Consider the following 26,344-nt stretch of genomic DNA (forward strand, 5'->3'; position numbering starts at 1 on the left):
ATACTTATGTCTAGATGTTGGAATTGATATATTTTGGAAATTATTGATGTGTGAGGTGAAAGAGAGGAAATAAATATAATGCCTTTGTCAGTGTCTTGATCCCTATAAAATGGAGTACAGGATTGGCTGGTTTGGAACACGGAAGTTGTTATGGACCACTCAAGTAAGTTGATGGATGGACAGTTGGGTAGTCAGACTTACATTTTGGGTAGGAATTTTGATTTGGGAGTCATATAGATAACAGCTGAAGACTTAAGAAATGGATAAAACAGCCAATGAGAGAAGAGGACCCCAGACAGAAAGAACCCACAGAATCATTGTTGTTCAGTTGCTATGTCATGTTGGACTCTTTGCGACACCATGGACTGCAGCATGCCATGTTTCCCACTGTCCTCCACTATCTTCAAGAGTTTGCTCACATCCATGTCCACTGAGTCAGTCATACTATCTAACAATCTCATCCTCTGCTGCCCCCTTCTCCTTTTGCCTTCAGTCTTTCCCAGCATTGGGGTCTTTTCCAATGAGTCAACTCTTTGCATCAGGTGGCCAAAGTATTGGAGCTTTAATATCAGTCCTTCAATGAATATTCAAGGGTTAATTTCCTTTAGGATTGACTAGTTTGATCTCCTTGCTGTCCAAGGGACTCTCAAGAGTCTTCTCCAACACCACAATTCAAAACCATCAATTCTTTGCCACTCAGCCTTCTTTATGGTCCATCTCTCACTCCCCTACATGACTACTAGAAGAACCATAGCTTTGACTATAGGGACCTTTATGGGTAAGAAAATGTCTTTGCTTTTTAATGTACTGTCTTGATTTGCCATAGCTTTCCTTCCAAGGAGCAAGTATCTTTTAATTTCATGGCTGCAGTCACTATCCACAGTTACTTTGGATAGAACAGCCAATATGTGATGAATTGACAGAGGAAGCAGTGGCTATAGTGAATACTGAGTAGTAGTAACCAGAAATTCAAGGAAAAGAAAAGCAGGATGATGCAGGATTCTATAAAGCAAGATAAACTATACTTTAAGAAGGATGGAGTGGAGATAAGCATTGAGAAGTTAAATAAAATATGATCTGCAAGATATGCATTATATTTGGCATCTTATTTGTTAAATTCTACCACTAATAAAAACAATAGGTGATTATAATAATGGTAAATTATCATTATTGCTTTTATTATCAATACCATTATGTAACTATTATGTTCCAACTAGAGATACCACTTTATTTTCAGCGAAGTTTTATAATTTCAATTTTATAAACATTTTTGTCCATTTATCCTCTTGAAGTAGAATAAACTCCTTATAACTGAACTAAAACTGATAATCATACATCAAAATCTAAATAATAATATTCAGTTAATTACCTGATAATAATCTGAAGATGCCTCGTGACACTTAAATTTTAAAATATCAAATAGCTCTTGTTCTACAATTTATATTTAATTAATTGATGTTCTTAGGATTGTTATTTATATATTGATTTATTTTAAAATACTTCAGAATAAACAGTGTGCTCTAATTTACTTTAATCGAAACCTGGTTTTTAGAGTGTTAAATTCCTAATTAAGAGTGATTTTTAGAGTCTTAGATTCCTAATTAAGAGTGAATGCTCTGAAGGTGGCCCTATAACACTATAAATATTAGTATCAAAACTGTTATCAGGAATATATTAATTAGCATCATAGATGCTAGAAATGTATCAAGATGTATTGTTAGCTGTAAAACTCTATGAAATATAAAAACCTTATTTTTAAACTAAGGGAAAAAATAGGCTATTGACTTTTTAAAATACAAAGTGAAAGTCAAGTTACTCAGTCGTGTCTGACTCTTTGCAACCCCATGGACTCCTCTGTCCCTGGAATTCTCTAGCCATTCCCTTCTCCAGATCTTCCCAACTCAGGGATTGAACCTGGGTCTCCTGCATCGCAGGCAGATTCTTTACCATCTGAGTCACAAGGGAAGTCCTCTAATATACAAAAGTTGGTATTATAAAACACATCTAGAAATAAATAAATTTTCTGTGTAAACAAAATGCACAGATATTTTTAGAGGTAATCAACAATATTCTTTAGAGGGATGGGTTTAAAAATCAATTTCAGATTATGACTTTGTTGAATTCAGTGATGCTATAATTCAAATAATAAATGACAAATGACATGCCCTAAAAACGTACATTAGAAAGTATAAACTTTTTCCAAGTTGAATGCAGCACTGTGTATATCTTGGAGCACGCACTATACTGTTTTTAATCTTGAAGATCAGTGGGGATGTCTGATAAAGCTTTGGAGTTAAGCAACCACATTCCTCATTTCCTCTCTTTCCCTGATGCTAACTCTCACTCTAAGGAATCCAAAGATGTTTCACTTTTATTGATAAAAAACTGAATCATTCTCAGTTGGTAAAAGGAAATAAGAAAACCGAACTCTTAACTTCTCTCCATGACATCCAGCAAAATTTCATGTTTTACCCTAGAGACTTCTGGAGAAAGCTATTAAACAATCAGGGTTTTATGATCCTTATTGTCAAAGTTATTCTACATCTAATGCAAGTGCTTAACTTATAAAAATCATTAGAGCTACTTTCTCTTTTTTCACCTCCAGTCAACATGGTATACTGAGGAAGATGGTGTATACTCAGTAGCTACTATCTAGTTGCTTCCCTGCTTATTAGTCAATGGACAGTGGTCATTGTTCATAGTTCTGGAAACTCCAAATAAGAAGGCAGGGATAGGGGAAGCTGGGGTAGAGGTAATCCATCTGTGCAGCTAAAGAAGAAGGCCAGGCAGAGGGCAGGTAGCAAAAATCATAGAGAACAGCAGTTGATGTGGGATTACCAGCTAGGTCTAGAAGTTTTCTGGCAAAGAAGAAAGAGGCAACTAGCACACTAGCAAGAAGTAGCATACCACAGTCTATAACATAAATGGCTACACTGTGGATTTTTTTAGAAAGATAAACTTTTAACCATTCATGCTGCTGCTGCTGCTAAGTTGCTTCAGTCATGTCCAACTCTGTGTGACCCCATAGATGGCAACCCACCAGGCTCCCCCGTCCCTGGGATTCTCCAGGCAAGAACATTGGAGTGGGTTGCCACTTCCTTCTCCAATGCATGAAAGTGAAAAGTGAAAATGCAGTCACTCAGTCGTGTCTGACTCCTAGCAACCCCATGGACTGCAGCCTACCAGGCTCCTCCATCCATGGGATTTTCCAGGCAGAGTACTGGAGTGGGGTACCATTGCCTTCTCCAATTCATAGATTCAGGCAAATGTTGCCTTTGAAGGTTGTTAACAAGAGGGACCATATGCACTTATTGGAATGGTGTCAGTGCTCAAAACCATTTGGGAATTTCTTCGGAAAAGTCTTCAGAGCCTTTGGCATAACCATCTAGCTTTCCTTAATGGAAGCAGATTTCTACCCATTAATGGAATAATTACCAAAGTTTCCCATAAATTACCTGAGAATCATCTAAAATACCTTGATGAATGGGAATTTCTCAGGTTAGTGATAGTCACTCAGTCACATCCAACTCACTGCAACACCTTAGACTGTAGCCCACCAGGCTCCCCTGTCCATGGAATTCTCCAGGCAAGAATACTGGAGTGGGTTGCCATTCCCTTCTCCAGGGGATCTTCCTAACCAAGGGATCAAACACAGGTCTCCTGCGTTGCAGGCAGATTCTTTACCATCTGAGCCACCAGGGAAGATGAATAGGAATTTCTCAGGTTAGGGCACAGTGGTTTGCATTTCATAGGCTAATCAAGCTCTTAATAAACTACTATATTAAAAAAAAAGATGATTTGGTAAACAGAGAATGCTGTGGGGACATATCAATGACTGCAAAGTTTAACAAAAATGGACTATAGGTATATATGGCTATGAAACAAAGGGATGAATTTTATTATCTTGCACTAGACTTTTCCAGAAAAAAGTTTCCAAATGTTTTGAGCAACACTGAAATGGTAACATTTAGGTCATAGTCCTTTGAAAACTTTGAAAGCCCTTGAAAATATGTAAAATGTGATATGTCTATTTTTTTAAATTTTATTTTATTTTTAAACTTTACATAATTGTATTAGTTTTGCCAAATATCAAAAGCGAGTGCTATTTAAAAACAGTCACACTTTGCAGTAAAATTACTTTAAACTCTTTTAAGCCTTGGTTGTACATTATTATTATAATATAAAAAATATCATGTTTTTCTCCCATGAGATTTTGATGTATTCCCTGTGAAGGGCATAGGGCTTGTTTTGTTGAATATTACTATCTGTTTCACTTAAAAGAGCAAGAATTATTTTTTCCAAATTTATAATAGTTTAATTTGAATGTACTTTATCAAACAGGCTATACTTACTTCCCTTCAAGATTCTGATACTTCCCTGAAGGAAGTAATATTTTTTCCTGATTGGAAACACTGTCATACAGAGAATATAGGAGGGAAACTGGAAAGTAAACACTAATTTATACATACATTCTTTTTTTTTTCTCCAGGCAAGTGCTGTCAGGAAACTTAAAATACGCATCAAGAACAATATTACTGCCCAACTCCTTGGAAGTGCTGTTTAGTTAGAACTTTTCACGTCTACTGTGATCAAATACATAAGATGATTATTTAATTTTTATTTTATTAAAGACTTTATTTAGTAAAGAGAATGGTAGAAAACACCTCCTCTAACTGAATTAGAAGTCTTATCAGTTAAGTGGTGGCAACAGGCAGTGTTCATTTACTCCTTATGTGTAAAGATAGTGGTATAAACTTAGAGAACAAAATTTACTTTTGCAGCAATGTTATCCCAGGTGCTTGCAAAAGCATGAACGTCCAAGGTCAGCTCAGGTTCTATTTTGGCACAGGCCACGATATGATGTTTAATGACATCAGGTGTGGAGACAGTCACTACTCTTATGGGAGCTGGAGTCCTGATTGGCAAGTCTGAAAATTAGTTTCTGAGTTCCACACATCTGCATTCTCTTCTTTCTGTTCAGCACAACAGTTCTGCTGCGCTAAGGAGACGTTGTTAAATATCTAATTTAAGAAGAGCTTGTAAATGGTGTTCATAGGGTGGGCAAGATAAATTGAAATCTTCATGGAACAGCAGCCATATCTCAGGAAAAAAAAAAAATTGCCTAAGAATTCAAGCTTCCACCCTTGAATGACTGGGTGTGGGCACTTGGGGAAAACTCATACCATGAGCATGCTGACTATGGAATCACGTGTAGCTCATCAAGATATGGCTAGCATTTTGGGGCATATTGCTGAGGATTCTAGGTTGTAAATTTAGTCTCTGGCATTCTAATTGTTTATATGGATTGATTTTCCATTTTTTAAAAGATTTCAATATTTGACAAAACTAATACAATATTGTAAAGTTTAAAAATAAAATAAAATTTAAAAAATAAAGAAAGAAAGAAAGAAAAAAAAAAAGACGTAGTTCATAATACTATGTTCCTTGCATCAGTTTCTGGTTAAGGCAGTAATTTCTCATGCATTATTTTTGTCCTGGTGAGCTTAATAATGAGATGATATGACAGAAAGCATCTAATTAATGAATGAAGTTCTTTTATAGCTGTTTTAATAAAGCAGAGAGCCTCTCCCCTATGCCACCCCTCAAAAAGAGAAATATAAACCACAGATGAAGGTGTTACTATGTCCATGAGGCTTTAGTTGTACGTCTGTTTCTAAATAATGGCGGTGGCTAGCATCATGGATTTGGCTTGCACTTCATAGGGAAAAGGCCAGAAATATGGAATGAATATGAACTACCTCGTTTCTAGCTATTTGGCAGGTTCCCTAACTCCAAGTAGCAAAGTTCTTACTTTCTCAGATGGGGCAGTGTGAATATGGAAATCACAGGATAAGGCTGAATAGTGAGCAAAGACACTTTGCATTTCACCTTGTTTCTGATCATCTGAATGTAAAAGCTTGAAGGGAGTTGAGGAGGAAGAATGACTGCCTCTGTCTCGTATGGTAAGAGGTCTAAGCTTCATCCCTAAGTGATAACACATAACCGTACAGCCTGAGACTATTATGTCTCTAATGATTTTCCTCTGTGAATTTGTGTGAGGCTCCCTAAAGAATTCACATCTCAGTTATTTCTTGAGAATAGGAAAAGATTAAAATTTATTTGAGGCTTAAAGTGAGACTCTGAGGCGGTATGATTTCCCCACTAAAGTATTTAAGATGATGCATTTCTGACCCACGGTCACAGTTTTCACTCTTACAATATCTAAATGGCTTCTCTATGTATCATCAGTCACCTAAACAGACCATGATTCTGAATCAGCAGAAAAGGCCTTTTCTCCTCCTGTAGGACCAATAGATCACGTCCTTCCCCTACTGTGATGCCTGACTTTGCTTGACACGGAATTACTGTTCCCTATGTACACTGGGGATAATAACATTGTAGAAATGTTGAACAAACCACCAGGGGATAAGCAGCTGCATTATTTGGGCCTTGGACCAGAACTCTCATCCTTGGAAAAAATTATTCCCATAAAGTTATTGTCAACAAGTCCATTGACACCTCAGTACTGTTTCTTCTTGGCTGCTCCAAACGATTACAATCCTGGAAACTGGGAAGTTAACCTTTTAAAAATATGTTGTGAAAACACCCAAAGACAGAAAACTGAATGTGTTACATGACATATTTTTACATGTTATATGTATTCAAAATATACCAAAAACTAAGATTCAGCAATAAGGAAACAAGGAAAAGATCCCACCAAAGAAGATGGAAAGATTCCAAATAGGTATATAAAAAAAAATACTCAATATAATTTGTATTTGCAAGGAGAGATAAGAAAGCCTTCCTCAGTTATCAGTGCAAAGAAATAGAGGAAAACAATAGAATGGGAAAGACTAGAGACCTCTTCAAGAAAATTAGAAATACCAAGGGAATAGTTCATGCAAAGATGGGCCCAATAAAGGACAGAAATGGTATAGACCTCACAGAAGCAGAAGATATTAAGAAGAGGTGGCAAGAATACACAGAAGAACGGTACAAAAAAGATCTTCATGACCCAGATAATCACGATGGTGTGATCACTCACCTAGAGCCAGACATCCTGGAATATTAAGTCAAGTGGGCCTTAGGAAGCATCACTACGAACAAAGCTAGTGGGGGTGATGGAATTCCAGTTGAGCTATTTAAAATCCTAAAATATGGTGCTGTGAAAGTGCTGCATTCAATATGCCAGCAAATTTGGAAAACTCAGCAGTGGCGACAGGACTGGAAAAGGTCAGTTTTCATTCCAATCCCAAAGAAAGGCAATGCTCAAACTACCACACAATTGCACTCATCTCACACGTTAGTAAAGTAAAGCTCAAAATTCTCCAAGCCAGGCTTCAGTAATATGTGAACTGTGAACTTTCAGATGTTCAAGGTTTTAGAAAAGGCAGAGGAATCAGAGATCAAATTGCCAACATCTGCTGGATCATCAAAAAAGCAAGCGAGTTCCAGAAAAACATCTATTTCTGCTATATTGATTATGCCAAAGCCTTTGACTGTGTAGATCACAATAAACTGTGGAAAATTCTGAAAGAGATGGGAATACCAGACTACCTTGTCTGCCTCTAGAGAAATATGTATGCAGGTCAGGAAACAGTAGTTAGAACTGGACATGGAACAACAGACTGGTTCCAAATAGGTAAAGGAGTACGTCAAGGCTGTATATTGTCACCCTGCTTATTTAACTTATATCCAGAGTACATCATGAGAAATGCTGGGCTGGAAGAAGCACAAGGTGGAATCAAGATTGCCAGGAGAAATATCAATAGCCTCAGATATGCAGATGACACCACCCTTATGACAGAAAGTGAAGAGGAACTAAAAAGCCTCTTTTTTTTTTAATTTTATTTTATTTTTAAACTTTACATAACTGTATTAGTTTTGCCAAATATCAAAATGAATCCGAAAGTGAAAGAGGAGAGTGAAAAAGTTGGCTTCAAGCTCAACGTTCAGAAAACGAAGATCATGGCATCTGGTCCCATCACTTCCTGGGAAATAGATGGGGAAACAGTGGAAATAGTGTCAGACTTTATTTTTGGGGGCTACAAAATCACTGCAGATGGTGATTGCAGCCAGGAAATTAAATGACGCTCACTCCTGGGAAGGAAAGTTATGACCAACCTAGACAGCAGATTAAAAAGCAGAGACATTACTTTGCCAACAATGGTCCATCTGGTCAAGGCTATGGTTTTTCCAGTGGTCATGTATGGATGTGAGAGTTGGACTGTGAAGAAAGCTGAGCGCTGAAGAATCGATGCTTTTGAACTGTGGTGTTGGAGAAGACTCTTGAGAGTCCCTTGGATTGCAAGGAGATCCAACCAGTCCATCCTAAAGGAGATCAATCCTGGGTGTTCATTGGAAGGACTGATGCTAAAGCTGAAACTCCAATACTTTGGGCACCTGATGCGAAGATCTGACTCATTTGAGAAGACCCTGATGATGGAAAAGATTGAAGGCAGGAGGAGAAGGGACTGACAGAGGATGGTTGGATGGCATCATCGACTCAATGGACATGAGTTTAGGTAAAGTCCGGCAGTTGATGATGGACAGGGAGGCCTGGCATGCTGCGGTCCATCAGGTCACAAAGAGTCAGAAACGACTGAGTGACTGAACTGAGCTAAAGTCAAAACAACAATAAGACACAATCACACAAGTACTGGAATGGTTAAATTTAAGCAAATGATACCAAATGCCGTGAGGATGCAGAGAGCTGATCCATTGCTTGTGGGAATGAAAAACTAGATAGCCTCTTCAGAAGAAAGCCTCTTAGGAAATTAAACAAAGTCTTAGCATGCAATCCAGCAATTGTGCTCCTGGGTATTTACTCAAATGAGTTGAAAACTTCTGTCCACATGAAAAGCTAAACATGAATGTTTACAGCAGCTTTATTCATAATGGCCAAAAGCTAGAAGCAACCAAGATTTTTTTAAAATAAATGAATGGATAAACAAATGGGTACATCCATACAATATAAATCCAAAAATAAACAGCTATTGTATTAGCAGTTAGGGTTCTCCAGATAAATGTAGTATATTAATAGGAGATATGTGTGTGTGTGTCTGTGTGTATATATATATTCAGAATAATATACAACAGAAGGTAGAATTGGTTCAAACAGTTATGAAAGCTGATATATCCCAAGATCTACAGTGGGTAAGCTAAAGAAAATTAAAGTTTAGGTCAAGTCTGAGTCCAAAGACCTGAAACTAGAAAAAGCAATGGTATAGTTGCACTCTGAAAGCTATCAGGCTTAAGACAGAAGAAGAGCCCTTGCTTTAAAGGGATGTGGTTGGGTCCTGCTGACTGCATTCCAAATTCCAGCAGGAGGCCTGCCCATAGCTGTGGGGGAAATTTATATTGTATGATACTGTAGTGATGTCTACATGACATTATCCATTTGTCAAAACTTATAGAACTTTTTAGCACAAAAGTGTACCTTGGTGTAAAAATTTTGTTTTAAATAAAAATGGCTTAGGAAATCAGATTACGGGATGGAATGCAGGCTGTGATTTTAAAAATCTAATTAGATACAATATATGGCATAACCGCACTGAATGGGGTTGGAGAAAAGATGCTAACATGAGTAACTCTGGAAATGAGTGAAGACTGTAAGACTTCATTTTATGTTATCTATATAGACTGTACATAAGTACTGTTGCCCGCTTGATAAAGTTGTTACTCAGAGAGGTTACTGTGCTGCTGTGCTTGGTCACTTAGTCATGCCTGACTCTTTGTGACCCCATGGACTGTAGCCTAGGCTCCTCTGTTCATGGAATTTTGCAGGCAAGAATGGAGTGGGTGGTCATTTCCTACTCCAGGGGATCTTCCCGGCCTAGAAATCAAACCTGCATCACCTGTGTCTCCTATATTGCTGGTGGATTCTTTACCTGCTGAGCCATCAGGGAATACATTCAAAACTGGGACGACCCAGAGGGATGGTATGGGGAGGGAGTAGGGAGGAGGGTTCAGGATGGGGAACACATGTATACCTGTGGCGGATTCATTTTGATATTTGGCAAAACTAATACAATTTTGTAAAGTTTAAAAATAAAATAAAATTAAAAAAAAAAGGATATGGGTTAACAACTAAGAAACAAATAAATAATAATCCATTCCCAAATATTAAAATGTCTCCCTTACATCTGCTTTTCCATTTTGTTTTCTATTTTTCTTCCATATGTGCTTACAGTCTTCTAAAAGAGTAGATTACCTATTTATTAAGTTAACTGTCTGTTGTTTCTCCCTATTTAAATATGAGCTCTACAGAGTTAGGAAACAGCAACTCAGTCCAGTATTCTTGCCTGGAGGATTCCGTGGACAGAGGAGCCTGGCAGGCTACAGTCCATGGGGTCACAAGAGTCGGACACGACTTAGCAACCAAACCACTACCACCAAAGATTTAGGCATCTTGGGCCTAGATCATAGTAGGGGCTCAGTAAATTCTTTTGAATCATTTTGAATTGAACATGCTTTGTTAAATATCAATGTAATGTCCACTGGCACCATTACAGCAAAAAATAGTTAATGTGGAGACTCCAGGACTAGCTCTGGAGAAGGCAATGGCACCCACTCCAGTACTCTTGCTGGGAAAATCCCATGGGTGGAGGAGCCTGGTAGGCTGCAGTCCATGGGGTCGCTAAGAGTCGGACACGACTGAGTGACTTCACTTTCACTTTTCACTTTCATGCACTGGAGAAGGAAATGGCAACCCACTCCAGTGTTCTTGCCTGGAGAATCCCAGGGACGGGGGAGTCTGGTGGGCTGCCACCTATGGGGTCGCACAGAGTCGGACACGACTAAAGCAACTTAGCAGCAGCAGCAGGACTAGCTCACCTTGAAGTGAATCCCACTTCCAACACTTACTTGCTCTACGACCCTGGGAAAGTCACTGAAAATTCAGCCAGGAAAACTACTGTGACATATGGTTACAAAGCAGGTTCAAATATTATAACATATTAAATAATCCTCCTACCTATTTGCTTAAATTTCATTTTCTTCTGGGGCTAAGACTAATTTTTTTCTCTACCAGTAATTTTTGTGCTATTAAATTTAATATTGAAGCACAGAGGGAAAAAATATTCTACCACAAATATAAAATATGTATCTCTGCAGATTTTGAAAAAATATATTTTATTTACAATAAAAAGTATATAGCCTGGAGTCTTTGAGGGTCTAAGAAATAATGTTTGATTTATCTTTAATTACATCAGATTTCAGTCACAACAGTATTTATGCAAGAGCAGTGTAATGAGTAGATCAGTCAGCAAGGTTATTTGTTGAGTAAGATTCCAAATTAAATTTTTTGATTTCCTGATTTACCATACAGAGAGGACATCAATAGTGTCGTGGAAATAATGGGTTGCTCTCAAAATTGGGCCACTGTGATAGTGATTATCATAGATCAGAATAGGGGAAATCAAATATCTAATTCTAATAAGTACAGCTTTATTAGAAAATCATTGCCTTCCTACTAACCAATAAATTCTGAAGATTGAATGCCAAAGATTTTATCTAATAAACTTATTTCTCTTAAAGTAATTTTTAAAAATGTGTCTGATAAGGGAACTGCAACTATTTCAGAACAGTAAAGCTTATTTTAAGTATTTTCTAAACATGTGAGACATTTAAGTATATTAAGAGTAGCTAAATTTGTTTAATTTCAAAAAAAAGAAATGGTGGATCTCAATGATAATATAACCACAACCAAATGATATGAAGACGAAATAAACCTATGAAAACAAGACTTAATGATAAATTCTCTTCAATGAAGCTTGATAGATAAGAATTTTAGTAAAATATTAATCCATAGTTAACCTGTTCTATTTCCTTGCAAAGTTGCTGGCTGTCATTCACAGTAGCAAAACAGTCTTGATATCATTACACCACTATCTGTTTTACTTCTAACTTTCAAAGATCCTTGCTTTCTTTGAGTAGCCAACCATAACAGTAGTTTAGCACGAGATAATCCCAATGGTCATTTAATGTGGCTAATAATCCTGAATGATTTTGGCTTCTATTAGGATGACCCACTAAGCCACCAACTCCTGAAGGTCTGTCAACTAACAATATCCTATAAAGGAGCCACAATACAATTCAAATTCCTCAAATACTTCCTGGGTGGCTAGTACAACTATTCCCCAGGCACCAAGACAGAAATGGGAGGGACCAAGTATGAAAATGAGCAATCCACCCCATCTTTCCTTAGATTGTGCATAAGTCTTGTAAATGAAACAGGCATCTAAAAATAATAATGGTATAATGTGATATGCAACAATATGCAGAATTGTGTATAATTTTACAGAGTGAAGACTATGTTTAACAAGTCAGGGAGGCATGAAATCTTCAAAGAGAATCTTAAACATGTTTTAAATTGATGAATAAGAGTTTTGTAACCAACAGCCTGACAAAAGCTATTTAGAGAATAAGCAGCATTGACAAGGAATTGAAGAGGTGAGTATTCAGGGAACTAGCAATGTTTCAGTATTTCTAGAGTGTAAGAATAGAGACAAAGCCAATACTCAAGACTCATGCTTTTTTGGCACACTAAAAAAATTACCTGGTTGGAAATTAGTCACTGAAGGTATGTGAACCTGAAGGGGAGCAGAGAGGACTATGATCAGATCATCATTTCTGGCAGCAGTTGGGATGATACACCCTAGGGAAGTGAGGCTGAAAGAAGATGAGCTGGAGTCCGCTGCAATGCTGTGGTGTCGGATGACAAGTGTTTGAAGTAAAGTAATAAAAGTGGGGATGTAGAAAAAGCAGAAAATTTGAAATAAATTTAAGAAATTAAACTGACAGGGCTCGGTGATTAATTGGCTGTTGGAGTGGATTACAAAGGAGACAAATTCTAGAAAAATTCTTGGGAACTCTGTGTACTGTGTTAACAAGGAATTACTTTCTCCTGCTAGTAACAGATACCAGAAATAACTGTGGTTAAAGTAAGTAACAATTTATTTCTCTCTGCCTTGGGCCAAGTGTGAAGGAAGCACTCTCGGCCTAGACGATAGCTGTGCAGTGCTCACAGAGACCCAGGCTCCTTCCACCTGCCACTCCACGGTCTGTTTTGCTTCTTCATTACAATTTGCATTGTCCAACACGGATGCTGGAGCTCAAGTACAATTTCCATATATTAAGCAAGGAGCAGAAAGTGAAAGACCCCACATGAGCACAGCACAGCTTTTCTACTCCCTTTTAAGAGGCCCATAGAACACTCACCTAACAATGTCCACATTTATCTCTTTGGCCAGAACTTGGTACATGGCCACACCCAGCTTCAAGGATGGCTGGGAAGTGTACTTTGTCTGAACACTTTGCCACTCTGACTGTTTTTAGTGTTCAGTGACCAAACAAGGAGGAGAAATAGGGGTTAGAAGGACACTTATTTTCTTTACAAATACCTTGTAATCAATAAGAAAAATTATAGTGAAAGAATATCAGGTGTGGGATACCGTTGGGGAGAGGAAGAGTTAATGCATTTACTTTCGGATATACTGAACATGGCATACTGTTGGTATTAAGGAATAGACGATTAATATTGGTCAGGTGTACAAATATCCAATGGAAAATCAATTCAATTTAAAAGGAAAAGTAGAGATAGCTATGGAGAAGGCAATGGCAACCCACTCCAGTACTCTTGCCTGGAGAATCCCATAGATGGAGGAGCCTGGTAGGCTGTGGTCCATGGGGTCACGAAGAGTCTGACACGACTGAGTGACTTCACTTTCACTTTTCACTTTCATGCATTGGAGAAGGAAATGGCAACCCACTCCAGTGTCCTTGCCTGGAGAATCCCAGGGACGGGGGAGCCTGGTGGGCTGCCGTCTATGGGGTCACACAGAGTCGGACACGACTGAAGCGACTTAGCAGCAGCAGAGAGAGCTATAATGACTTGAGAATCATCTGACAGTAGAAAATATGGAAGATAAGCCAAGCACTCCTAGCCTCATCAATAGTACTGAAGTCAAAGACAGAAATAAACTGCAATTATGGAACTGGGTAAAAAAGCCACATTCTGGCATATTGCTATACCTCCCTAGAGCAGTGTTGTTGTTTTTTTTTTTAATTGAATTGAGGTGTCGTAAGGAATATATAGAATATTCTCAAATACTCACCAGGCTGAGGTCAGTAATGTCTTGTGCTCTTACAAAGGTATCATCACCATGAGCTTGGTTGAAATAGGATGCCCCTGATCCCCTTTATAGATTGTGTTATTCCTCAAGATTAATAAGATTGATAGTCCTTGTACCCTTTAAAAAATGTCAATATGTATTTTTACAGCACCTATTACCAAGCTCATGGACTGAAGAAAAGGAAAATCAAAAGAGGATCTATGTTACTTGACAAATGTGACTCAACTTTTATCTTTATATCTGTCAGTATAGAAATGAAAATTAGTAGCCTGGTTCTTTGATATCTACACTCTTGTCAGAAACTTTTCCAAATCTATGGCATGTAACAACAAAGCAGACTTAAATCCCTCTCAGATGTTGGAATTTCTGATTAAAAAAAAAAATCTGTACTATTTCAAAGAGCCAAAGCACTCTTTTTTCCCAAGTTGCATATTGAAGATACATGAATACATATTGTATATTTACATCTAATGAAAGAACAAGCCTATAATTATAGAGATGATTTTCCAGTGGAAACTATAAGATATAAAATTATAAACAGGTTTAATTGAGTCTGCTCCTTAATGGAACATTAAGCTTTATATTATTTGAAAATTTTATAATAAAAATGCTTTGCATGTTAATTTTTTTGATAAGCTGCTTCAATAGACTAAATACAGTTTTGTTCTCTTTATAATGTCCTAATTTTCAATTACGTTGCTTATTTTCTATAAATAAGTCTGATATAACAAATCCAAAAATCAGTACTTGGGTACAATCTCAAAAACAACAGACTGATCTCAGTTCATATTCAAGGCAAACCATACAGCATCACAGTAATCCAAGTCTATGCCCCAACTACTAATGCTGAAGAAGCTGAAGTTGAATGGTTCTATGAAGATCTACAAGAACTTCTAGAACTAAATCTGCCCCAAAATGTCCTTTTCAACATAGGGGATTGGAATGCTAAAGTAGGAAGTCAAGAGACACCTGGAGTAACACACAAGTGTGGCCTTGGAGTACAAGATGAAGCAGGGCAAAGGCTAACAGTTGTGCCAAGACAACACACTGGTCATAACAAACGCCATCTTCCAACAATACAAGAGACGACTCTACACATGGAGATCACCAGATGGTCAATACCAAAATCAGACTGATTATATTCTTTGTAGCTGAAAATGGAGAATCTCTGTACAGTAGCAAAACCAAGACCTGGAGCTGACTGCAGCTCAGAACATGAACCCCTTATTACAAAATTCAGGCTTAAGTAGAAGAAAGTAGGGGAAAACACCAGACCATCCAGGTATGACCTATGTCAAATCCCTTATGATTTTACACTGGAGGTGATAAATAGATTCAAGGGATTATTAGATCTGGCAGATAGAGTGTCTGAAACATTATGGACAGAGCTTCATAACACTGTACAGGAGGAGAGGACCAAAAGCATACCTAAGAAAAAGAAATACATGAAGGCAGAGTGCTTATCTGAAGACACCTTACAAATATCTGGGAAAAGAAAAGACATGAAAGGCATAAGAGAAATGGGAAGATATACCCATTTGAATGCAGGTCAGTTCAGTTCAGTCGCTCAGTCGTGTCCAACTCTTCGCGATCCCATGGACCACAGCCTGCCAGGCCTCCCTATCCATCACCAACTGCCAGAAGTTGCTCAAACTCATCTCCATTCAGTTGGTAATGCCATCTACCATCTCATCCTCTGTCGTCTCCTTCTCCTCCTGCCCCCAATCTTTCCCAGCATCAGGGTCTTTTCAAATGAGTCAGCTCTTTGCATCAGGTAGGCACAGTATTGGAGTTTCAGCTTCAACATCAGTCCCTCCAATGAACACTCAGGACTGATCTCCTTTAGGATGGACTGGTTGGATCTCCTTGCAGTCCAAGGGACTCTCAAGAGTGTTCTTTAACACCACAGGTCAAAAGCATCAATTCTTTGCACTCAGCTTTCTTTATAATCCAACTCTCACATCCATACATGACTAATGGAAAAACCATAGCTTTGACTAGATGGACCTTTGTTGGCAAAGTAATATCTCTGCTTTTTAATATGCTGTCCAGGTTGGTCATAAGTTTCCTTCCAGGAGTAAAAGTTTTTTCATTTCATGACTGCAGTCACCATCTGCAGTGATTTTGGAGCCCAGAAAAATAAAGTCTGACACTGTTTTCATTGTTTCTCCATGTATTTGCCATGAAGTGATGGGACCGGATGCCATGATCTTTGTTTTCTGAATGTTGAGCTTTAAGCCAACTTTTTCACTCTCCTCTTTCACTTTCAACAAGAGGCCCTTTAGTTCTTCTTCACTTTCTGCCATAAGGGTTGTGTTATCTGCATATCTGAGGTTACTGATATTTCTCCCAGCAATCTTGATTCCAGCTTGTGCTTCTTCCAGCCCAGCATTTCTCATGATGTACTCTGCATATCAGTTAAATAAGCAGGGTGACAATATACAGCCTTGACGTACTCCTTTTCCTATTTGGAACCAGTCTGTCGTTCCACATCCAGTTCTAACTGTTGCTTCCTGACCTGCATATAGGTTTCTCAAGAGGCAGGTCAGGTGGTCTGGTATTCCCATCTCTTTCAGAATTTTCCACAGTTTATTGTAATCCACACAGTCAAAGGCTTTGGCATCGCCAATAAAGCAGAAATAGATGTTTTTCTGGAACTCTTGCTTTTTCGATGATCCAGTGGATTTTGGCAATTTGATCTCTGGTTCCTCTGCCTTTTCTAAAACCAGCTTGAACATCTGGAAGTTCACAGTTCACATATTACTGAAGCCTGGCTTGGAGAATTTTGAGCATTAGTTTACTAATGTGTGAGATGAGTGCAACTGTGTGGTAGTTTAAGAATTCTTTGGCATTGCCTTTCTGTGGGATTGGAATGAAAACTGACCTTTTCCAGTCCTGTGGCCACTGCTGAGTTTTCCAAATTTGCTGGCATATTGAGTGCAGCACTTTCACAGCACCATCTTTGGGGATTTGAAATAGCTCAACTGGAATTCCACCATCTCCACTAGCTTTGTTCATAATGATACTTCCTTAGGCCCAGTTGACTTCACATTCCAGGATGTCTGGCTCTAGGTGAGTGATCACACCATCATGATTATCTGGGTCATGAAGATCTTTTTTGTACAGTTCTTCTGTGTATTCTTGCCACTTCTTCTTAACATATTTTGCTTCTGTTAGGTGCATACCATTTCTGCCCCTTAATGAACCCACCTTTGCATGAAATATTCCCTTGGTATCTCTAATTTTCTTGAAGAGATCTCTAGTCTTTCCCATTCTACTGTTTTCCTCTATTTCTTTGCACTGATCACTGAGGAAGGCTTTCTTATCTCTCCTTGCTGCTCTTTGGAACTCTGCATGCAAATAGGTATATCTTTGCTTTTCTCCTTTGCTTTTCACTTCTCTTTTTTTTCACAGCTATTTGTAAGGCCTCCTCAGACAACCATTTTGCTCTTTTGTATTTCTTTTCTTGGGGATGTTCTTGCTCTATGCCTCCTGTACAATGTCACGAACCTCTGCCCATAGTTCATCAGGCACTCTGTCTATCAGATCTAGTCCCTCAAATCTATTTCTCACTTCCACTGTATAATCATAAGGGATTTGATTTAGGTCATACCTGAATGGTCTAGTGGTTTTCCCTACTTTCTTCAATTTAAGTCTGAATTTGGCAATAAGGAGTTCGTGATCTGAGCCACAGTCAGCTCCTGGTCTTGTTTTGCTGACTGTATAGAGGTTCTCCATCTTTGGCTGCAAAGAATATAATCCATCTGACTTCGGTGTTGGGCATCTGCTGATGCCCATGTGTAGAGTCTTCTCTTGTGTTGTTGGAAGAGGGTGTCTGCTATGACCAGTGTGTTCTCTTGGCAAAACTCTGTTAACTTTTGCCCTGCTTCATTCTGTACTCCAAGGCTAAACTGCCTGTTACTCCCGCTGTTTTTTGACTTTGTACTTTTGCATTCCAGTCCCCTATAATGAAAAGGACATCTTTTTTGGGTGTTAGTTCTAGAAGGCTTGTAGGTCTTCATAGAACTGTTCAATTTCAGCTGCTTCAGCATTACTGGTCAAGGCATAGACTTAGATTACCATGATATTGAATGGTTTGCCTTGAAAATGAACAGAGATCATTCTGTCATTTTTGAGACTGCATCTAAGTATTGCATTTCAGGACCCTTTTGTTGACAATGATGCTGTTCCAAAGAATAGCACGGAGAGATAAGAAAACCATCTTAAGTGAACAATGCAAAGAAACAGAAGAAAACAATAAAATGGGAGACTAGAGATTTCCTCAAGGAAATTGGAGATACCCAGGGAACATATCATACAAAGATGGGCACTATAAATGACAGAAATGGCAAGGACCTTAGGAGCAGAAGAGATTAAGAAGACATGGCAAGAATACATAGAACAACTGTGCAAAAAAGGTCTTAATGATGCAGATAACCATGATGAGGAGGTCACTCACGTAGAATCAGACATCTTGGAGTGTGAAGTCAAGTGGATCTTGGGAAGCATTACTATGATCAAAGTTAGTGGAAGTGATGGAATTCTAGCTCATGTATTTTAAATCATAAAAGATGCTGCTACTAAAGTGTTGTTCTCAATATGGCAGCAAATTTAGAAAACTTGGGCTTCCCTGGAGGCTCAGATGGTAAAAAAAAAAAAAAAATCCTCCTGCAATGCAGGAGATCTGGGTTCGATCCCTGGGTTGGGAAGGTTCCCTGGAGGAGGGCATGGCAACCCACTCCAGTTTTCTTGCATGGAGAATCCCCAAGGGCAGAGGAGCCTGGTAGGCTGGAGTCCATGGGCTCTGCAAAGAGTTGGACACAACTGAGCAACTAAACACAGCACACACAGCAGTGGCACAGAATTGGAAAAGGTAAGTTATCATTCCAATCCCAAAGAAAAGCAAAGCCACAGAATGGTCAAACTATCTTACAATCGCACTCACTTCACATGCTCAGGGCTTCCCTCATGGCTCAGCTGGTAAAGAATTCGCCTGCAATACCAGAGACCTGGGCCCAATCCCTGGGTTGGGAAGATCCCCTGGAGAAGGGAAAGGCTACCCACTCCAGTATTCTAGCCTGGAGAATTCCATGGACTGTAGAGTCTATGCGGTCGCAAAGAGTCGGACACGACTGAATGACTTTCACTTCACTTCACTTCATTTCACATGCTCAAGGTAATGCTCAAAATCCTTCAGCTAGCGTTCAACAGTACATGAACTGAAAACTTCCAAATGTACAAGCTGGAACTAGAAAAGGCAGAGGAACCAGAGATCAAATTTCTAAAACCCACTGGGTCATACAGAAAGCAAGAGAATTCCAGAAAAACATCTATGTCTTCTTCATTGATTATGCTAATGACTATGCTGTGTGGATCACAATAAAGTGTGGAAAATTGTGAAACAGATGGGAATACCAGACCACCTTACCTGCCTCCTGAGAAACCTGTGTGCAGGTCAAGAAGCTACAGTTAGCACTGGACATGGAACAACAGACTGGTTCAAAATTGAGAAAGGAGTACGTCAAGGGTATATATTGTCATCCTACTTATTTAACTTATATGCAGAGTACATCATGCGAAATGCCAGGCTGGATGAAGCACCAATTGGAATCAGTATTGCCAGGAAAGTTATCAGATACGTAGATGATATCACTCTAACCGCAGAAACTGAAGAGGAACTAAAGAATCTCTTGATGAGAGTGAAAGAAAAGAGTAAAATAGCTGGTTTAAAATTCAACATTAAAGAAAAAATATGAAGATCATGGCATCCAGTCCCATCACTTGGTGCAAATAAATGAGGAAAAGTGGAAATAATGGCAGATTTTATTTTTTGGTTCTCAAAAATCACTGTAGACAGAAACTGCATCCACAAAATGAAAAGACACTTGCTCTTTGGAAGAAAACCTATGACAAACCTAGACAGTGCATTAAAAAGCAGAGACATTACTTTGTCAACAGGGATCCATATAGTCAAAGCTATGGTTTTTCCAGTAGTCATGTATGGATGTGAGATTTGGACCAATCAAAGCTGAGTGCCAAAGAATTGACGTTTGAGTTGTGGTGCTAGAGAAGACTCTTGAGAGTCCCTCAGACAGCAAGGAGATATCCAACCACTCAATCCTAAAGGAAATCAACCCTGAATATTCATTGGAAGGACTGATGCTGAAGCTCCAATACTTCGGCCGCCTGATGTGAAGAGCTGACTCCCTGGAAAACACCCTGATGCTGGGAAAGATTGAAGGCAGGGAAAGAAGGGGATTACAGAGGATGAGATGGTTGGATGGCATCACCAAATCAATGGACATGAGTTTGAGCAAACTCTGGGAAGTAGTGAAGGACAAGGAAACCTGGCCTGCAGCAGTTTATGGGGTTGTAAAGAGTCAGAGATGACTTAGCAACTGAACAGCATCGAGAACAGTAAGTTTCAGATATGAAAGGTCAAAATTTGTTTAGGTTGGCTCTTAGACTTAAATAATTTATAGTCTTTTAAAGATGTTTTGGTTTATCTGAATAAGCTAAATAACTGAAGAATCCAAATTCCATCTAAAGGCTTATTAAACATTGAAAATGCAAGAAATTTATTTTAAAATATTATTTTTCCCTAGTAATGATTCCTCATTATGCTAGGATTAAAATTTATAGAGCTGAGTTACTGACAGTATAACTAGTGTTAATTTTCAAATATATTGAACTGGTCTCTGTGAATGAGTTAATAAAAAGGATATGTGTTTATATGTGTGTAAATTCCATAACTTGGGAATTCAAACTATAAAGATATTTTTCCAGTTGTACAAGATAAATGCATTTCCTTTGCTTACTTTCTATTCTGTTTACTATTGACTTTAATAATATTGAATAATCTGGTTATCCTTTAAAACGTTAGTGTCATTCTCTCATACTGGTAACTGGGTTTTACCAGTCTTTTTAATAATATAATCTCTTTGGTAACATCATACTCCAAGTTTTAATACTGCAGTATTTAAGGAATTAAATAGAATCCCTTTTTAAAACCCTACATAGAATTTGTAGTGGTTGAGTGCTTTAATTGCTGTATAATTTCCCTCCTAAGTAGATTCTTTCTAATCCTCAGTACCACATTCTAAATCCTTAGGACTGTGCATTTTGGAAAGGGATACTCTATTATTTATTAAATGGCTTTTTAGGAGCTTTTCCTCAAATAGATGGTGAAACTAGATAAAATAGAAAAGGTCAAGAGAAAAATATTTTATTATACTCATCAGTTATGAGCCCATGTGTTTACCCTTTACATAATTTTGGCTGAAAAAAATTCATATTCTGAAATACATAGTTAACTTCATGTAACTCAATGAAAATAACCTTAAAAGATAATAAAATAAGTCTCAGTGTCCAGTACCATTTTAAACCTCAACTGAGTAGCATGCTTAGTTTAATTTTGTTGATAAATTCTGTGCTACCCTTTGATTTCAAACCTTCTGACTAAAATTCAGTTCAGTTCAGTCACTCAGTCGTGTCTGACTCTTTGCGACCCCATGAACTGCAGCACGCCAGGCCTCCCTGTCCATCACCAACTCCCAGAGTTTACCCAAACTCATGTCCATTGAGTCGGCGATGCCATTGAATCATCTCATCCTCTGTCGTCCTCTTCTCCTCCTGTCCTCAATCTTTCCCAGCATCAGGGTCTTTTCTAATGAGTCAGCTCTTTGCATGAGGTGGCCAAAGTACTGGAGTTTCAGCTTTAACATCAATCCTTCCAATGAACACCCAGGACTGATCTCCTTTAGGATGGACTGGTTGGATCTCTATCTATCAGCTATTTTATTGCTTTATTGTCATAGTAACAAAGAATAAATATTAAGCATAGTTAACTTTTATTAACTAATCAAGGACTTAGTGTCATCGTGCTATAATTTTATGTAGTCAGTCTCATGTGTTGTTGAAGGGCAAATGTAAAGTTTCACTACACTTACAAATGCCTATATTTAAAAAAAGAATTCTTGGATTAATTTGTTTCTTTTACTTTTGTCCCCTTGCCCGAAAATTAGAGATAAGAAACATTTCAATAAAATACCGTGGGACTTCCCTTGTGACCCAGTGGTTTAAGAATCTGCCTGCCAATGGAGTGGGCATGGGTTCAATTCCTGGTCCGGGAAGATTTCACAGGCTGTAGAGCAACTAAGCCCATGCACCACAACTACTGAAACCCACACACTCTAGAGCCCATGCTCTGCAATTAAGAGAAGCGACTGCAATAAGAAGCCAGCATACTGCAACAAAGAGCAGCCCCAGCCCACTGCAACTAGAGAAAGCCGACTGCAGCAATGAAGACCCCACGCGGCCAAAGAGAAAATAAATCTTTTAATTAAAAAAATTAATTTCTTTTATCACTGAGTTTTAGTACACTGGCATATATAACTGTAAATGAAATAATAGCATATAGTTTAAATACCTACGGTTATAGAATAATTACATACTTGAAGGGAAAATATTCACCTTCTGCTGAGCTTTATCTTAATGGCTTTTCCTTTGGTTTAGTAGAGTGGAGTATTAATGGTATTTGCTGAGCTATTTCTGCATCTTAATAGATGATGATCTATTAAGATTCATCATCCTTCAGATAGTCTTACCTATATTTCTCATATTTCAAGCTTGTTCTGAAGTTACAGGAAATATAACAAACAGTGAGGCATTTAATTTTGAATGTCCAGAATCCTACTTTGTCATACAAAACAGATTCAAGGAAAAAATTAGTTGGTCACATATAATAACACACTGCAAAGAGGGAAAATCAACATGCATAAATGGAAGACTTGCTACACAACAGCAGCTCCTGGAAGGACTAATTTGCTACAAGAGAAAGCAGCACAAGAATAGCTGTCAGCTGAGTATAGCACTTGAATTTCATTGCAGCCTTTTCTTGATACTTGATCTGTACTATAATTGAAAGTGAGAACTATCAGGGTTGAGAATTTTCCTCCCGACAGAAACCTTTTTTTGACATCCCTGTTCATTCTACCTGAACTCTACACTTATGCTTCTGTTGCTGCAATCCTCACAAACAGCTTTCAACCAGCTCTTCTTTCACTGGGCCTCACATACAACGCTTTAAAATCTTCTGAGCAAAAAATAGCATCATGTTTTGTTTTTATCTTCATTTAGAATATAAAGTATAATCTTGGAGTCATTTAGGTAAATCGTTTCAGGAATTCTTTTTAACATATTTTCGGAGACTCCCATTTGTTTTGAATCAATTACTTCTCCAATTACACAGCATCCTCATTTAAAAGATCGTCACAAGGGGAAACAATTTGATCCTATTAGAATCCACAGATTCAAAACAGGAAACTCTGTGTTGAGGAAATAAAAGATTATGTGTCAGGCTATTTTTCATGCATAGGGAATATATATTTTCAGCATTTTACAAATGAAACCACAGATCTGAGAAGATGAAATCAGTTTCTTTTCTGAGTTCAGTCTTTTAGTAATCAAGCAGTTTTCATATTATTAAATGCATGCCTGAAGAAAAACACCAACACCTTGAAAGAATTCTGCGTGTTGGGCATACAATGAGACTGTGCATTTTCTGAGAATCAAATGAAAGAGAGAATACAAGACTTCATTATATTAAAATATTTCCAGCCTTTCTCTCAAGGCAGAGAAAAGGAAGAGTAAAGTTATCATACAACCAATATTTGAAATTGGAGCTGATGAAAAAGTCAAGAATTGTGAGTGCTCTTTAGCATGTTTTTCAACTTAGGATTTTAATTCCATTTAACACTAAACTTTCCTCCTTTCTAAATTCCTTTACATTTATTATATAAATACAAAATAAAAGAATAACTATTATATTTGAAAATGTAGAAGACTATTAGTTAAAACTTTGAAGGCTAAAATAATGAAGATAAAGTATTGATTATAGGATGCTTACACTTAAAATATAATTGGTATGAATTAGCAAACATGTAAATTCAAGTACAAAATTTAAATCCTTTGGGCCTTTTTTTTTTTTTTTTTTTTTTGCAAAGGACTGATCTAATTTGCCAACATGTTTTTAAGATGAATATTTTCTGTAAATGGGTAAACATTTGTTTAATGACTTTTGCTTATTGGAAGCTAGTAAACATTTTAGAGTATTTCTGCCATCTCAGTTACATCTCTGAAGGTAGCAGGAATGGAGTTACAGACGTTTCATTTATGACTTTCTGCAGGAACACATCCCCTGGGATCTATAGGATCAACGTAATCCAAGGTCATCTCAAATATTATGTTGTACTTGTGGTCCAAGGATGGAGACTGCAGTGGAACCAGATAATAGGACATTTATACACCTTTGACCTTATTTAATGGAATCTTGTTGGATCACAATATGATAGGAAGAATCACCACTGAAATGACACCGGGAAGTACTTTGTAATATCAAGGCTTTAAAAATCTTTTCTTGCCCTTCCCTCATGGAATGGAAATTTACCATTTGGTCAATGAAAACCCTTAGAGTTTACTTGTCTGTGTCTGGTTCATAATGTTGTGGAACACCCGGTAGTCACTGCTACATGGAGAGGACCCCACGACAGGTAGGAGAAAACAGCTAAAGCAGAAACGGTGAGCATCTATTGCAGGATGTGGTGGAGACAGACAATTGTGACCATATCTAAGCTGTGGTGATTCAACCAGTCCTGGAAGAGGAATAGCCATCGGCCTCAGGCACACCTCCAGCAAAGTCAGGCAAGCCAATCAGAGACTGAGACTCCTCAGCCTGCCCTTTAGACTTTGCATCTAGTTAGTTAGTATCTAGTCCTAACTAGATACTTCCTCTCCACACCACACAAGTAATATAAACCACCAAATAAAACTAAAGAAAAGAGAAACTTTATTTTTTCCCAATGGCACCCCACTCCAGTACTCTTGCCTGGAAAATCCCATGGATGGAGGGCCTGGTAGGCTGCAGTCCATGGGGTCCCTAAGTCGGACACGACTGAGTGACTTCACTTTCACTTTCCACTTTCATGCATTGGAGAAGGAAATGGCAACCCACTCCAGTGTTCTTGCCTGGAGAATCCCAGGGACGGGGGAGCCTGGTGGGCTGCCGTCTATGGGGTCGCACAGGGTCGGACACGACTGAAGCGACTTAGCAGCAGCAACAGCATTCTTAACAGAAAACCACATAACATCTAATAGGTACTTACATGACGGTAACAAAATTGCAGACTTTCCTTCATAAGGATTCAGAAAGCAGTGGGCAAAAAGACCAAACCAATCATTTTAAACTGACCTGATCCAGTTGGCTGTTCATCAATCGGTGACTTTCAGAGATCACAGTTAAGTGTTTGCTGCACAGTATCTGGTTATCTGGTTTACCAGCTGGTCTGTTAAAATAAAAATTTCAACCAAATATACCACATTTATTAATATGAAGATACAAAACATACAACATACTTTTTCAAAGTTGGGGATGTTATTTTCTGTCCTTAGGCACACTGACAAGAATGTACACATCTGACAGCAGAATCAGCCTAGTTTTCATTGGGTTTGACTACAGTCTTCTTTATAACAAAGACCTTGCACTATGTAGAGTTCTAATATGATGTTTTACTCTAAAGATGTTCAGCACTTGAGAAAATGGGATATTTACATATTGTTCATGCCAGAGATATGTTGCCACTCTGATGACCTCCACACATGTACTCCATATTTTTGCTACAGCACTGTGAAACAAATTACCAATTAAATATTTATTATACAAAGATTCAGATCAGATCAGATCAGTCGCTCAGTCGTGTCCAACTCTTTGTGACCCCATGAATCGCAGCAGGCCAGGCCTCCCTGTCCATCACCAACTGCCGGAGTTCACTCAGACTCATGTCCATCAAGTCAGTGATGCCATCCAGCCATCTCATCCTCTATCGTCCCCTTCTCCTCCTGCCCTCAATCCCTCCCAGCATCAGAGTCTTTTCCAATGAGTCAACTCTTTGCATGAGGTGGCCAAAGTACTGGAGTTTCAGCTTTAGCATCATTCCTTCCAAAGAAATCCCAGGGCTGATCTCCTTCAGAATGGACTGGTTGGATCTCCTTGCAGTCCAAGGGACTCTCAAGAGTCTTCTCCAACACCACAGTTCAAAAGCATCAATTCTTCGGCGCTCAGCCTTCTTCACAGTCCAACTCTCACATCCATACATGACCACAGGAAAAACCATAGCCTTGACTAGACGAACCTTAGTTGGCAAAGTAATGTC

The 26,344-nt window shown here is 38.3% G+C and overlaps 1 protein-coding gene across 5 annotated transcripts in view; it reads right to left on the minus strand.

The window, feature by feature from the left end:
• TMEM196 (transmembrane protein 196) overlaps positions 1-26,344 on the minus strand; it is a 311,062-nt gene that overhangs the window by 103,764 nt on the left and 180,954 nt on the right. For 4 of the 5 annotated variants that reach the window (XM_044946513.2, XM_044946515.2, XM_044946514.2 and 1 more), the window contains one exon: positions 25,384-25,477. The exons of the other annotated variant lie outside the window; for it this stretch is intronic. In XM_044946513.2, coding sequence (XP_044802448.2) covers positions 25,384-25,477 — 94 coding nt within the window. The remainder of the gene's footprint in view (positions 1-25,383; positions 25,478-26,344) is intronic. 5 annotated transcript variants of the gene reach the window in all.

Source organism: Bubalus bubalis, chromosome 8 (genome assembly GCF_019923935.1).
Source record: "Bubalus bubalis isolate 160015118507 breed Murrah chromosome 8, NDDB_SH_1, whole genome shotgun sequence".
NCBI classification, from domain to species: Eukaryota; Metazoa; Chordata; class Mammalia; order Artiodactyla; family Bovidae; genus Bubalus; species Bubalus bubalis.